Source organism: Microchirus variegatus, assembly GCF_963457635.1.
Source record: "Microchirus variegatus genome assembly, chromosome: 10".
Taxonomy (NCBI): Eukaryota; Metazoa; Chordata; class Actinopteri; order Pleuronectiformes; family Soleidae; genus Microchirus; species Microchirus variegatus.
Window position 1 is genome coordinate 13,210,430 of NC_139811.1, and position 15,594 is coordinate 13,226,023.

Below are 15,594 nucleotides of genomic sequence, written 5' to 3' on the forward strand. Positions count from 1 at the left end.
GCTCCGGGTAACTCTATTAGCATCAGCTGTTGTTTTGCTGGACTTTCAAGCGTTGAGCTAAAACAGCCATGGGACGAAAGAAGAAAAAGCAAATGAAACCCTGGTGTTGGTATCCTTTTCTACGCAATAGCTATTCTCCTTATGTCTGTTTTTTATTCTCTGCTAAGATGCCACTGACAAGCTAACGTGAACATGTAACGGTAAAAAAATGTGCATAGTTAAGCAGCAGCAGGCTCACAATGCTAACATTACAAGGCTTTGAACATGTTTGTTTTTATAATTAAAGTTGAGACATATCTGACGATAATAACGATACATTACCTTCCACTCAGCTGTAAAAAAAACAAACGTATAAAAAACTGTAAAATAACTATTATTATCACTGTTTTTCTTTACATCAGCATCAGGTATTGTAACAGGGATTTCGATGATGAGAAGATTCTCATTCAGCACCAGAAGGCCAAACATTTCAAGTGCCACATCTGTCACAAAAAGTTGTACACCGGACCTGGGCTCGCAATCCACTGTATGCAGGTGGGGAAACAATATTAGTTATACCTGCTTGTTCAATGTCGTGTCATTAAATCTTAGACCTATGACTGAACCTTGACGTTTCTTAATTAGGTCACCTATTACCTAATAATATGACCAGGGAGTATACATCATCCATATGATTAAAACAAAAACAAAAAAACAACAGCTCAATATCTCGCCTTTTTTGCTTTTTACACAGGTACACAAAGAGACGATTGATGGAGTTCCCAATGCAATACCTGGAAGGACAGATATTGAATTAGAAATATATGGCATGGAGGGTATTCCAGAGAAAGACATGGAGGAGAGAAGAAGGGTGCTGGAGCAGAAGAATCAAGGTATCTGCATACATCTCTCAATCATTGAATTCGTTTTTTTTTTTTCGTCCATAAAGAATAGGAAATTAAATGAAAATGGGTATGCCCTTAAATAATATTAAGTTTTTCCTTTTTTTGATTTGAAAAACTAAATATAAGCTGAAAAATGTAAACAATGGCATATCAATTGATCATCACAGTAGTTGGGATCAATTAATCGATTATTAATGAGTTAATTGTTGCAGCCCTAGTCTTGGCTCCATTTAACACTGACAGTGCTACTGCCTACTTTTAGAGACCCTGAAGAAAAAGCAGAGCCAGGATGACTCGGATGAGTTTGATGAAGATGATGAGCCTGGTCCCTCCTTCCAGCAGCCTGCTGCAGGCCAGACCCAGACAGGCTACATCCCCCCCATGACCCAACCCAGAATGCCTCCTTGTTCTGGAGCTCCATTGATGCCACCAGGCTACTCAGGTGGATCAAAGTGTTACATCTATTTATAATCTTGATATTTTATCTATCAATTCTTAAATATTATGCGATGAATCAAATATCTTGCAATGCTACTGGTGCTATTCTATTAATCGAGCCTCAGTGTAAAGCTAAACATAGTTATATGCTGCTGAACTGTTCCCTGTTAATTTGTGTTTTGCTGTTCAAACATTATGATGTTCTAATCTAAAACACTGTTTTTACCCATTTGAATACATGTACTCATATCTTACGGGACATTCACAACAGTAGTAGAATCTCCAGAGAATCTGGGCAAGGGTGTGGCACTGGGCTTCAGCTTTGAGACACAGGACACTCACATTTTCAATCTTTTCAATCACTTTGAATCCTTCGGAGTTTCTCCTGCCAGGCACTGACATGAGGCTCAATTGGATATTTAATTAGAGAGGTGGTAACAGTTAAATTTGTAAAAATTACTCTTCTTTTTTCAGGTATCCCCCCAGTGATGCCAGGTGTGCCACCAATGATGCCAGGAATGCCTCCTATAATCCATGGAATGCCTCCAGGGTATATGTTTGGCTGGCACAGTTGATCAAGACTGCAGTTTTTAATCCCAATCCCACCTTTTCTCTATTTTTGAACACGTTTTTCCCCCCTAATGTACTCAGGATGATACCAATGGGTGGAATGATGCCTCCAGGTTCAGGGATACCTCCAATGATTCCAGGCATTCCACCAGGTAACTACCCTGCCACTATGCTTCTTGGGGAACCACTTATGACTCTGTGTTCAGGTTAGTTTACACTCATGTCACACTACACATGTCAGGCTCGAGGGTGTGTGCACCAGAAATGACATAATCTCTGCTGGATTGTCAGGTGTGAGTTGTTGTGGTGCTTGGTTTTGTACCTCTGAATTTTTGTATCTACGCATGGGTTGTGTGGGCGTGGCCAAGGGCAGAATGGCTTGCACATTTGGTTTTAAAAGCAGCACTATAGGACCAGAGAGAAGATAGAAATCCAGAAAACTCTGGATTTAAATGGAATAGTTTTTAGGGAGTGATTTGCAAAATAACACAGGAGTCAAACAACATTTGAGACACGGACTTCCTACAGCTAATTTACTACTTTGATGTAGCTTATTAGATATAGGAGGTGTGTCATCTTTTGCCACTTTATTCACCACATGAGGGTCACGGGGGGGTGCTGTGTCAATCTCAGCTGACATAGGACGAAACACGTGGTACACCCTGGACAGGTCGACAATCCATCTCAGGGACACACATGTAGAGACAAACAACCATTCACTCACACTCACACCTACGTTCAACTCAAATGTGTAAATGAAAGAATATTGCAATGTTCAATGTTTGGGAAAAAAAAGTGCTTGCTATATGTTTTTGCAGACATTAGCTCCTCCTGCTTTCCCTAATTCATGATATTGATTTCTTTCTGATGTTAGGCATGCCTCCTCCAGTGGGTCACCGTCCAGGCATCACACACCTGGCCCAGGTTCCCCCTGCTGTGAACATGCTAAGCAGATTTACTGCTCCTGCTGCCATGGCTCCCTCAGTCCAGCCTGATGTCACCAAACCCTTGTTCCCCAGTGCTGGACAGGTAAAAACATTTGATCTTGCTCGACACAGTAGAGCAGAACTTTACCCTCTTCTGCTGAATGAGGGGTTTGGTTAGCCGTTTGTGATCACACAGGCTAATATACAGGAACCTTTATCCAGACAGTCCTGTAATTGAAAGCATTTTGTTGACTTGTTTTCTGTGCTGCAGATGGGCTGTCGGGTTGCAAGTAAAAGTGCTGGTTCACCAAGTGCAGACCCAAAGTCTGCCTCTCCTAAAGCTCTGAACTCTTTCACAACACAAGTATGCAGTTGTCTGTTAGCTCTACTCTGAAAACCTGCAGCTTTACAATTGGCATGCACACAGTTGTGAATATTTTGCCTGTGGCTTGGGGGCTATTATAGCAAGAAATGATACAGTCGCTAGCTATTCATGTGTGTAGAAACTGAAAACAAATGTTTGGTATTTCTTTGTTATGTTTGCAAATTGAAAAACTGGATTTATGCTAAATTGTAAAATTGACTTCTTGTTTTCATGGACTGCTTTGGCACCTGTATCACCGCATGCTCGTTAGATTTCTTTACTGAAAGATGATGTTTTTTTTTATTTGTCACACATCAGTGTTACTTTCCCACATTTCCACAACTGCCATTCACTGACTTTCCATGAACATGTTTTGGATTATATGATTATCTTAAGTCTACTAAAAAAAAAACAATTTGTGAGATGTGGATGCAAAGTTCCTCTTCTAATAACAATGACATTGATCCATCCATGTCGTACTTATATCACCCATTTTACAATTTTTCTTTCTTCTATTTAAATGAAATTAAAAGAGACAGAGACAGTCATAATAAATCAATTTTACCATGGTATGGCTAAACATGCACATCAGGTGTAATTTGTTGTACAGTATTTATTTATTTATTTAGTTAATTAATTAATTAATTAATTAATTAATTAATTAATCAATTAATCAATTAATTAAATGCCTTCAGAAATCAGAGTCTCTCTAATATGTTTTCCTCCCCCCCCCAGAGTCAGCAGACAGAGTCAGGGTCTCTTCACCCTCCCCCTTCTACCTCCTCTGACCTTTCAAAGACCACATTTCCTGCCTACACTCTGGCCACTGCAGCTGTGGTCAGCCCCAGTTCTGGCAGCAGTACAGTCTCCAAACCTCCCTCTGCTATGACCAGTAAGCCCGCCACCCTCACCACCTCCAGTGCAACCAGTAAGTTGATCCACCCAGATGAGGATTTGTCACTGGTAAGTAGTCTGGCAGGAACAGTCTCTCTATATACTTTTAACAGTAAGTAGCTGCTGAATTTGAGAGTCATGTGAAGATTAGTTTGTAGAAAATAGAATCAAAATGAGTGTTCAAATTTGACTTAATTAGGTGCCTGCACCCCAATGCATTTAGGGCCTCAACTCTAGTAGAACTAGAGTTCAGGCCTAAATGCATTGCGGAGCAAGCACATCTTATAATCCTTCGCGCTTTTTCCGCTTGATTTTCCTCTTCCGCCAAAAGTTTGCCGCGTAACTCGTCCCGCAGCTTTGAGAAAACCCTGACACAAGTTATATCAAAACGTGCGGTTTGATCGGGAATCGTGTGCTATGACTTTTATAAGGGATTCGTGTAACCATGGCGACAAAAATCGCGAAAAACCCTTAACGAGTTCCACATAGACATGAATGGGAAACGGACAGGACAAGTCGACAAAACCAAGCCCGCTTTGGAGCCTCACAGTGTCGTCATACTTTCACGTAGAAACGTGATTTTAACTTTAAACGGGTTACGAGACTTGGGACTTTTATCACCTAAGTCACGGTTTCGATACATATTACGGTTTTTCCACAATCGCAGTTTAAGTTTTGCCAAAATAAAATTACGTTTTTAATTTTTATAATGGGTGTGTATTGCGTGCGTGGGCGGTAGCTAGAGTGTACACTGTAGTGAGAAGTAGAACATTATTGACTTAAAATCTCCAAACAAACTCCTCTCCTGCCCACAATTTCCAACTTAAACAGACATTTTTTACATAAAAATGTTGCTATGGTTGTTGGCTAACCCCGTGTGTTGTTTTTATTTTCATACGACTTGCGGGTTTTTTTCAAATCACCTAATTGCGCAGAGAGTTCCGGTCAAGGTCCCCATTGACTGCCATGTTAAAAATTTAGATTTGGACTTTTTGAAAAGTCAAGTTCAGGACATTTTAAAACTGTCATTACTTGGTCAATTCTCACCCGTTTCTTACGACATTAAATGTGGACGCTGCTCAAAGCCTTGTGACGCTCACAAACCAAGAATTTTAGCTCTATCATTTACCGTTCATGAGATATGACAACTTTAAAAGGGCCTGTTTTCTCTGTTGTCTGAGGTTTTCCACAGAGACACAGGTGCGTGTGTGCGTGAGGTGAGGAGGAGGGGGGGAGGGGCTAGGGGGGCTTGTCACTCTCCAACTATCTAAATGTACTTCTCCACCACAAACTTTGACACTCAACTCCTCCCACAGTTTTGGGAAAAACCCCACACATCCTATATCAAAATGTGCGGTTTGATCGGGAAAGGTGTGCTATGACTTTTCTAAGTGTTCTGAGTAACCATGGCGACAAAAATCCCCAAAAACTGTGCAACCATTTCCACATACACATACATGAGAAATGGTCAACAACATGATCAGAACCCAGTCCACTTTAGAACCTCACAGTGTCGTCATACTTTAACGTAGAGACCTCAAACTTTATATGTGAGACCAGAGACCCGCCCTGAACATGTCTGCAGAAGGTGAACTCACTACAGAAAGTGGAACACCCGAAACAGGAAGTTAAATGTAACGTTGCCATACATTGACCGATCTGCACGAAACATCATATGTAAGACAAGGGACCCGTCCTGAACATGTTTAGGGACACGCCCTTGACCCAACAGGAAGTCGGCCATTTTAAACAGCAAGTGCCCGCATATTTGCTGTACAACTTTACCAGCAAAGGTCCTGCACGTGACGACACATGCCGGAAGCTGCAGGCACCATCGAAATTACGCCGGCGGAATTTTCTAGTTTTCTTTTACTATTGTGTGTTGGCTACCAAACATCAGTGTCAAATTATTGCTCCCTGTTTTTGCTTCATGTAGGAAGAGTTGAGAGCTCAGTTGCCCAGGTATCAGCGCTGTATTCCCCATCAAGGTCAAGTGACTGTTACTGCTGCTCCATCAGTGGGTCCCATGGGGGGCTTGATATCTTCTCAGCAGCCCGTCATGAGGCATCCAATACCAAGTTTGTACACCTTTACCTCTAGTTCAGAAAAAATAATCATTTATTAGGCATTTTAGTAGGTTTTAAAACTAAAATGTTGAGCGCAGAATTCTGCTTTAACATTAATAGTTACTGGATGTACATTTATATTTGCTTTATCTTCCTGTGCAACTGTTCTGGAGTCCACAGCATTTTGAGCTTTGGAGTGTTTTCAAGATGCATGTAGTCCTAACTAAATACTTTACATTGTTTGTACAATTGTACAATTTTAGGTGTTTTTGAGATTTGTAATGCTCAAAAACTTGCTTTAACTGATTGACTTTTTATGATCAAACGAATATTGAATAATGCAAATAGTCATACCCATTTCTACTTCTTATTAGGTAAAAGCCATTTAAGTATTGCTTCTAATTATTGATCAGAAAGCCATCAAACCTGTGTTGTTGCAGGCCAGTATGGCGGTCCACCACAGGGGATGCCAGGCTACATACCAGGAGGAATACCTCCATACGGATCGGCCGCCCCTGTGCTTCCCCCAGGTTTCCAGGGAGTACCTCGAAGGTCGCCCATGGGAGTTAGGCCACCTGTCATGTCTTCTGGAGGCCGCTTCTGAAGCCTGCCTTCCTCTCTACAATAGGTTTGGACACTCAACTCTTTTCTAATGTCCAGAATTGGTATTGTAGTACCACAACGCACTGTATTCTTCTACTGAGCTATAAGGGTGCGACACTGAATAAACAGTCAACAAAAGAGCTATAAAAGCATCACTGAGCGCATGGGAAAAATTTACTCTGCACTTAACCAAGAGTGTTAACTGTTGTTTCAAACCATTTCTGTTCTGTGGTGTTTTTCCTTATGTTTCATTTAGGTGTGTAGAAGTGTAATAGATATGGTTCGTAGTGTTGTGAAGGCGCTGGAGTTACATGGGCAGTACCCACCCTTTTATCAAGGCAAGTTGTTTATGTTAAAAACCTTTCTGTTTTACGCTTATCAGTGAGGCCTTCACAGCACACAGTGCTGTTGGACTTTTTGTCCCCAACTTTGTTTGGTGAGGGCTTCAAGTGACTTATGCATTTGTTCTTTTCTGCGCTAATAATTTAATGAACACAAAGTATTGGAAATAGTACATGTATTGTTGTAAAACTGTATTGTAATAAAATGTGGGGGTAAATGAAGACTCTTTATTGCGGAACATTAGGGAGAAAAGAGACGACAAAGCAGGTTTGTACTTCGGTAATAAACTACAGAGTCGTCACTGTTTTTGTTGTCTTGAAGATGAACACTGAAAGCCGATAGAAGAATACTTAACTGAGTCGGCATTAAAACATTGTTCCTATGTTTTCTTGTGACCATAAGTACATTGAATTTATTTAATTGATGCACTGTACATGGCACTGGCAAACTGGCCCATGAAACACTGAGTGCACTGTACAGAAGCATGTCATCCAGGTCACTAGTGGCTACAGTGCTAAAACCCAGATTTCTCTTCTCCCTGTAGCAATACCATGGGGGACTGTCTGAGGCCCTGTCTCAGTGTAGCCCTGTTTCAGCCTGAGGCAAGTCTCATAATTTTTTTGTCTTATCATTCATTACCAGGGGCCCTCACAGCTTACAAGCTGTTGGATCTATATGTCCCCAAACTTGCAGCAAGTTTGGTGAAGGCCCTTGTTTGTGTTGTTGCCTTTAGGTACCATTTCCTTTGGACATGTTTGCTCATGTGTATTATAGATTTTCTTAAGAGCTTTGTGAACCTGTTTAGACCTGGTATTAACATCCATTCAGAGTAATATGTCTACGGCCAGCATGATTGAATGTTAACCTTAAATCTGATCACAGAAACCACATTTAGAAGTGCTTTTAGGAAGCATGTGGTCTCATGTCTGAGCTGCATGAACACAGTCTGTCCTCGGTAAGGATCACTGCTATGGTAGTTTCACAGTATTTTACCCTAATCAGCACTTTTACTTGACCTTAATTTGCAGCCACTGCTGCGAACATTGCATAACAATAACATCCCTTTTTTCTCTTACTCGCACTCACACACACCAACTTGTTTTATGGTGTTAATACCAGGTCTGTCATTAAACTCATTGAACCATTATTTACTGGTCAGAGTATCATGAAGCATTCAATAGCGGTTTAATGAAAAGTTGCAGTGCAGTGTACTGTCCCAGGTAATGATGGCTTGGTCCAAAGTCATGTTGTATGCCAGATACAGTTGCAGTTTGTCACCCTACAGCCAGAAAACATCGAATGTGTGTTGGGATTTCATTTTTTTTTTTTTTTAAATCAACACATGACTTCAGTTGCTTGTAAAAATGGCTTTACCACTTAATCCTGTTTGTTTCATCAGCTTCCCTCACTTGATCATTTGAATTAACTTCTTACATGAAGGAGATTCTCTGCCAGTAACAGGTTAGTTAACGCTGTAAGTACCACTGCCACGCCTTTAACTTCCATCCACATGTGTTTTGTTTGTGCTCACATGAGATCTTTATCGAAAAACAACAAAGCCTTAAAACACTTTGTAATCATTGTTACATTAATGGCAGCCATTCATTCTTTTCAGTCACTGAAGTGTGCAACACATTTTTTCTGCTTCCACTGCCAAATGTGATCGACTTCTCAAAACAACTTTTGCTGCATAGAATTTGTATGAAATGCAATAATTCCCCAGATTTATACAGCAGGTCCTCAGTAAGTATGGGCTCATAGTGCTTCTCTTATGATCAGAAAAGTTTTCTTTTATAAATGTGTCTTTAAATATGATACACCAATTGGTTAATTATGGAAGAATTGAGTAACAACTGAAGCACAATGGTGACTGCAGGTCACACGGCCTCTCTGCTGCTGCTGTCTGCTTTTGCTGTAGCAGGTGCCAGCTGAGCTCTAAAGGAAGGACTCCTCAAAGATGCCAATGGAAGGATATTTAAATCTGCTGCAGTAAGAACGGACACAGAACTCCTCAGCAGACCACAGTCCTCTGATGAGTTCTTGGTTCGTGTGTACTGCAAGGAAGTGTCCAAATGTTCAAAATTATAGTTTTGAACATTTGTATTAATATCCATCCTCTGAATTGTTTGAATTTATTTGGGTGATTGCTGTCTCACGGTCTACTCTTTTCTTTGAATAAACCAGTTCCTGAATTCAAACACGTCTCTGTGTTTCCCATCCATATCTTTGTTTTATGGCTTCAAAACAGAAGTGAAATCTGAGGTAACAAAGGTGTCAAATTTAAACGTGTGTAGAGTCACCATATAACTAGTAGGCCAACAATGTAAAGTAAAACAGACTGGTTTAAAAACTAGTTTCACATTTGTGATGAGCAACTAAATTTCCTCAAACTACCCCAAATGTGAAGAAACCATTCACCTCATTTTTCAGATTTTGTATCTGAAAAGTATAGTCTCAAGGCCCGATTTGGCTGTTTGATAAGTGGAACGTTTTTGTTTATGACGTCTTTACATGCATTAACTTGCTGCTCTGGGTTTATACTGTCATTAACGGGAATCAAACCATGCAAAATCTAAATGCTACCAGTATATATGGTTAGGATCATATTTGGACAAAGACACATTTTGTAAATTTGCCTCTCCACGAGACTCAAATTTTCAGTAGACTTGGATTTTCTCTTAATTTGAGGGTTATTAAAACAAACCTTTTTTTTATTTATTTATATTTATTTCATTTGTCAATTTCAGAATTGTATTAAGATATTGAGTCAATTTGCTGTTTGGGTCACAAACACACACCAAACAATCTCATAAAAAAACAAACAAAAATGGGTGTTAGAGCCTCTAAAATCCATGTCAAAATGATTTTATTGCCACCATGAACAGAGTAAGACAGTGAAAGTTTGCTTTTTATTTTCCAGATAATTGTTCTCTGCTTACTTGCCGGGAAAAACCATCAAAGGTCCAAGAGTCACAGAGTCACAAACGGTACTATCTGAAACATTTGAAAGAATTTCTGTTAACAACGCTAGCATGAGATGTCTGCACATAAATGCAAAAGTGAGATACACAACATTACTGATCAAACATGAAGCTCACAGCTTACCTCTGAATGACCGTTCATGACACGTACTGTCGCAGCACTGACACACGCCAATGTTTCCATCCACATTTTTCCATCTGTGGAGAAAAAACAGACACACTTCAGTGCTTTACAGTTGTGCACAGTACTCTATATTTTGTCCTAAAAATGCAAGAGACATTTTTGAGCTGCAAGTTCATTATCTAATTCAGAGCTCTTTTAAGCTCTGCATTACTTTCACAAGCTCTCATGCTTGAATTTTTATTTTCTTCGAGTTGAAAATTCAAGGCTTTGTATGGTAAAAAGTCTGTTTTCTCTGCTGAATATTACATTTGAATACAACACAAAAATCACCTTAAATGTTCGTGATTGCAAGCTTTGTTGATGGGACTGCTCCTCCACATGTCAGACGTAGCCTTCAACTGGCAGGTGATGAATATCTATAGATATCAAAGAGGGGATGCCACAGAAATGTCATGAAACCTCGATCGCTTTTCCAAAACATGCTGAATAATGCTGTTTATCAGCGGCTCACCGAGTTCCTTGGATCACGGTCGAACAGGAAAACATCGAGCTGCAGTTGAAGTGAATCGGTGGTCTTTCTGGGTTTGAAAAGTGTGTTTGAACCCTTCTGTTTTCCGTCAGTGACGCACCTGAAAACAATTTCCCCCCAGAGACAACAACAACAAAGATCATTGGTTACAGTGCAGGTGGAGCTGTAGTATAGAGTATAATGAGCTGCTCTCACCCATGGTTTTCAATAAAATCATATCTGGGCACTGATGTTGTGTCAGGTGTCAGGGTGGCAACGCAGCTGTCGATGAAGAGCCGTCTTTGTCGTGCATCAGGACCAGTGTAAGATGCCTCGAGGTGCATGAGGTCTCCAAGGTAGAAGACATTGGAGGACCTCTCTCTTGTCCAGTCCTCTACATTGAGACAAAAATATAATTGCATTCATATTCATCAAGAAGAGAAGTCTCAAAAGGCAGCGCTCAGAATCATTGACATTGATATACAGTAGATGTAATGTTTTTTTCAGAATAAAACGACTGTTGGCACTTAAATAATTTTGATGAATAATTTTCATATTGAATCATTTCATACTCCATGCCAGAAAATAATGATTAATTGTTTATACTTAACCCTATGGTAAAAAAAAATAAATGAGTAAAAATGAAGTCTAATCTTGTTTTTGGCCCAGAAGCAGCACAATCCTTCCTGCTCTCAATAACGTTGACACATTCTACAGCAAGTCAGTGAAGCATTCTCCATGATCTGAATCAACACGTACCGGTCATTAGCTTTAAGAGGAACCTGGAGTGTCCTTCTGAATACTGCTGTGTAGGTGGGGAGAAGGTCAAAGGTGCAGGTGGCGGCTGCTGCAGCTGCTGCATAGAACTGCTCACTAAATGTGTCCTGTTCCAAAGGTTTTGTGACATTATGACATAGTCTTCCTCAAAAAAGCAAACATGTCCTCACCATGCAAGACAATGACTTAAAAAGTGACCTTTTGTAGTGACAGGAAACGGGGACAACAGCATGGGTCGTCCTTGTGATGCCATGGTAACTGGCAGCTGGGGAGTAGATCAGCTTGTTGGAGTAGATCACGGAATCCTCAGCTATCTATGGAGTTGGGCGAAAAATACCTGAACTTTCACAAAAGCAGCAAGTCATGACGAAAGACTTGAACCGTGGCTGCAACAAAAGCTTATTTTTGACTTTTAACTTAAGCAACTCACAGATAATTTGAAGCCACAGTCTTGTAGTTCAGCCTCAATGACATATTCAGAGTCACTGACTGCAACAGCTCGGCACTGATTTTTCTCCGAAGAGGCTTTCCCCAGAAAAAGGTCTCCGGGAGACACAAGACGTCCATTTTTGTACAGGTCAGCATTTATCACAATGACAATGGACACTTCGTTGCAGTACACACGAACCGAGGACTCATCAGAGGACTGTGGTCTGCTGAGGAGTTCTGTGTCCGTTCTTACTGCAGCAGATTTAAATATCCTTCCTTCGGCATCTGTCAGGAGTCCTTCCTTTAGAGCTCGGATGGCACCTGCTACAGCAAAAGCAGACGACAGCAGCAGCAGCAGAGAGGCCGCGTGACCTGCAGTCACCATTGTGCTTATTTCGTCCTCTTAACAGGGAAAAATAAAACGCAGAATAAAAACTCTGCTCAGCCCTGTCACTCAAGTTTTTTTTTAATAAATAAGACCCAGAAGTTCTGGATGCTCCACACCTTCCTCCCTGTGTCACCTTCACTTCTTTGTTCAGACCAATCAAATCACCTGAAGTGCACAGGTGAAGGTCATCACTGATTTACTCAGGATTAGGAAAACCTGCTGTTGTGGCAATTGTTGGTCTGAGATGTCTGATGTGGAAATAAAGTTGGATGGAAAAGCAACTGGCTGAAGCATCGGTTTATTCTTTGCGCAAAGAGAGAGACAACAGAAGACAACTGCTCCGAGGCAGGTCTAAGATGGCTCTGAGGAAGATGAGAGAATTCTGCAGATATATTGTTGTGGCTCTATGCTGTGTGTGTGCAGCTGGTTGACCTTGGACCCCAGGCTGGTATATATATATATATATATATATATATATATATATATATATATATATATATATATATATATATATATATATATATATATATATATATATAATCATTAAGATAATGGAAAAGAACATTTTCATAATCAGCCTAACAGGAAAACATACTACAATTATAAACTTACCATGATTACACAAGCAAATCAATCAAACACCACAATAAAAAATCATCATCACATTGAAAGAAATCAAACATAAAAATAAAATAATGAAACTCATCATCAAAGCACAATAATAGAAATCATGATCAATGCATTATCCAATGCAAACTCAAACATCATAAATAAACATCACTACCATATTTGATTAAGACTGGCAGCGATAATTTATGAAGGTACACGTCCTTAAAAGTAATTAAAACGTATTCCAGTATATGAACCTTTCAACTTAAAGTATAAGCAAAAATTAGTTGATTAGGTTTAAAGCAGATTATAAAAAGATAACATCACCACACCGTCCGATGTGGCCCTATTTCAGAATCAGCCTCTGAAGGGAAGTCTTTTTTTAATTAATAATTCAAGTCATTATTTTCATAGTCGTAGTCTTCCCAATCATAGTCAGAGTCGTACCGTCGTCCGTGCTTCAGAGGACCGGTTGGAACAATGTCAATCAGTCCGTGGGTCAGAGGAATGGCTGGAGTGGGAATTTCAATGGTGACGTTATTGACGATGTTACTTGTGGGCTGGGGTCTGTCCGAGGCCTTCATGTAAAAGGAATGGGTAATCCACCCACTCACAAGAGATTTAAGGCACGGAACAAGGCAACAAAAGATAACGCACAGAGGAATCAAGATAGGAAATACGATGCTAGCAAGACCTGTGACCCATGAATTACCCCATGAGGTCAACCAGGCCAGGAAGGAGTCGGGGACAGGCGGAGGTGGTTTAACGAAATAGCGCATCTGGGTAACAACAGATGTCAGATTATGGTAGTTGTCAGGAATGTAGAAACAACACTGCGAGTGTAACATCTTACAAACCCCCCCCTCTATCTGCTGTGAGGATATCCAACACAAGCCTGTGCTGGACGACGGCTTCACGAATGTGTGACTGTTCCTCATTAAGCATAGTAACTGCATCTTCAGTTTCGTTAGCCAGCGCCACTACTTGATGTGCTACACCATTAATTTTTTGTCAGGGCAACCGCTACACCGAAAGGAGCTATGAAAGATAAACCTGCAGCTTCCCCAGGGGTTGACCAAGGGTCAGTTGCTTTGTAGCCGTTGTACCATACTTGAGTTGAGAGATCGTTTTTGGCGATTATTGGGAGGTGTTTCTTCCTCTGGGTGTGGATGTGGATGTATAGTGACCCGAGAAGTAACCATAGCAGGATAACAACATCCTGTCCAAGACTTGGGCAGAGTATGATACGCTTTCCTGCCACAAATCCACATCATCGCTCCGAATGAACCAAATGGTGGAGTAAAAGGACAGGGAAAAACAGAAGTGCTGTTTCCCAGGGCACAAACCATACCTTTATCAGTAGTGCTTATCAAAACAGAAGTGTTACATGCACTCCAACCAGGAGAAACTGAGCCCCACTTTTGAGCAGAGGCATGTGTCGCCCCGTTTGCGGGGAACAGACAATGACAGGAATGAAGTGGTTGATTTAGGGTCAGTGCATGTCCAATTAGGGTGTGTAGAAAAAAAGACTGGCAATTTGTGATCAGTTACATCTATCATAACATGTCCTAAATAGAGTAGTGACGCCATGGCTGTAGGGATAGAACACTCTCCAGAATAGGGAACATTTAGCAGACTTGACTCATACATGCTATGTGTGAGCGGGGTCATGTGCATTCTGGCTCCAACATGTTGACAGATCCAGCAATTTGTTACGTCTAATGTCTTAGCTTGCAGTAGAGAAAGGGCCCATGCAGTGTTATCATGACATTGAGCTAAGGCAACTCTAGCTTCAACATGAGGTGGATCATAAGGTAAAAAAGTCATCCGTCAGTCCGTCAGATGAAAGTGAGCTAAATAGAAGGTCAGTCGGTTGGTCAACAATTGGTTCTCTGATCGATTCGGTAGGTGTACGATAGTGATGATAATCACCATCATAATCAGGTTCTCTCTCCAGCTTCCGTGTGTGTTTACGCTGCTCAGTAGCAGAAACTGGAAAGGCAGAGGCTCTCTTGGTGCGATTAACATGTCGGGGGTGAGTGTCAAAAGTAGTCACATGGTCAGGTACATCAACATCATTTGAATTCTCAACAACATGATGGTTGTCCATCCATATTATAGGAAGTACACACATCAAAAACAGAATCGCTACACAAACCAAAATCTCTCTCATGCCGCAAAATTTGCTTGAAGCGACGCCATGGCGACTGTCCGCGCTGCCAGGGATGCTGTTGTGGTTCCATCGATGAGGCAATGTTGGTTACACCGTGTGTGTGTAGGTGTAACTCGTCAGTATTGTGTATTCTCTCGTACCTGTGTCAGTGTGAGCAGCGTTTGGCGTACACTCACTCTGTGTTATTCGACGGCGCTGACGGTACCCTTGTCTTTTCGGGGTTTCGATGCGAGGGGCGTCGCAGTGCGGTGTGGTGTGAGCACTGAAAGGGCGTTTGATCAATCTTCTTGCAGTGCGTGGCGTGGATCCAGGTAGCTCTTTCAGCTATTTTCACTGCTGTGTGCGTAGTGAGTAGTACCTGAAATGGTCCTTGCCACCGTCTTTGTTTCCAGTGCTTTCGTCGAAGTTCTCTGATGAGGATCCAATCTCCAGGTTCGATGTTGTGCAGTGGAGTTGATCTGGTGGTGGGTGCGCGACCTGTTGTTGTGTTGGGACTTTGCCTGGATTGTTAGTGGCAC

General features: G+C 41.1%; 2 protein-coding genes across 4 annotated transcripts; one reads left to right on the forward strand and one right to left on the reverse strand.

Annotated features, from left to right (window-relative positions):
• LOC310932948 (BUB3-interacting and GLEBS motif-containing protein ZNF207-like) lies at positions 1-7,233 on the forward strand. 3 transcript variants are annotated; one of them, XM_083896361.1, is made up of 11 exons: positions 1-109; positions 408-534; positions 734-872; positions 1,147-1,326; positions 1,797-1,872; positions 1,974-2,098; positions 2,767-2,921; positions 3,090-3,182; positions 3,918-4,145; positions 6,013-6,154; positions 6,583-7,233. In XM_083896361.1, exons 1-11 carry the CDS (start codon positions 69-71, stop codon positions 6,744-6,746), a joined length of 1,470 nt encoding a protein of 489 aa, XP_083752487.1. In that variant the 5' UTR covers positions 1-68; the 3' UTR covers positions 6,747-7,233. The 3 variants fall into 3 exon arrangements, with proteins under 3 accessions (XP_083752487.1, XP_083752488.1, XP_083752489.1); XM_083896362.1 differs by having other exon boundaries at positions 1,974-2,044; XM_083896363.1 differs by lacking the exon at positions 3,090-3,182 and having other exon boundaries at positions 1,974-2,044.
• A 2,948-nt stretch (positions 7,234-10,181) lies between these two features.
• On the reverse strand, positions 10,182-12,291 carry LOC310932474 (zona pellucida sperm-binding protein 3-like; the record flags this gene model as incomplete). Its single annotated transcript, XM_083895800.1, has 7 exons — positions 10,182-10,266; positions 10,523-10,608; positions 10,704-10,821; positions 10,917-11,094; positions 11,460-11,584; positions 11,676-11,791; positions 11,908-12,291. 7 exons carry the CDS (start codon positions 12,289-12,291, stop codon positions 10,182-10,184), a joined length of 1,092 nt encoding a protein of 363 aa, XP_083751926.1.
• Positions 12,292-15,594: the final 3,303 nt, after the last annotated feature.

Bases quoted from the DNA above. Each gene is read 5' to 3' on its own strand.
- LOC310932948 (XM_083896361.1), top strand. From the start codon at position 69: ATGGGACGAAAGAAGAAAAAGCAAATGAAACCCTGGTGTTG. The intron at 535-733 runs GTGGGGAAACAA...CTTTTTACACAG, and splicing joins TCGCAATCCACTGTATGCAG to GTACACAAAGAGACGATTGA. The intron at 873-1,146 runs GTATCTGCATAC...GCCTACTTTTAG, and splicing joins GCTGGAGCAGAAGAATCAAG to AGACCCTGAAGAAAAAGCAG.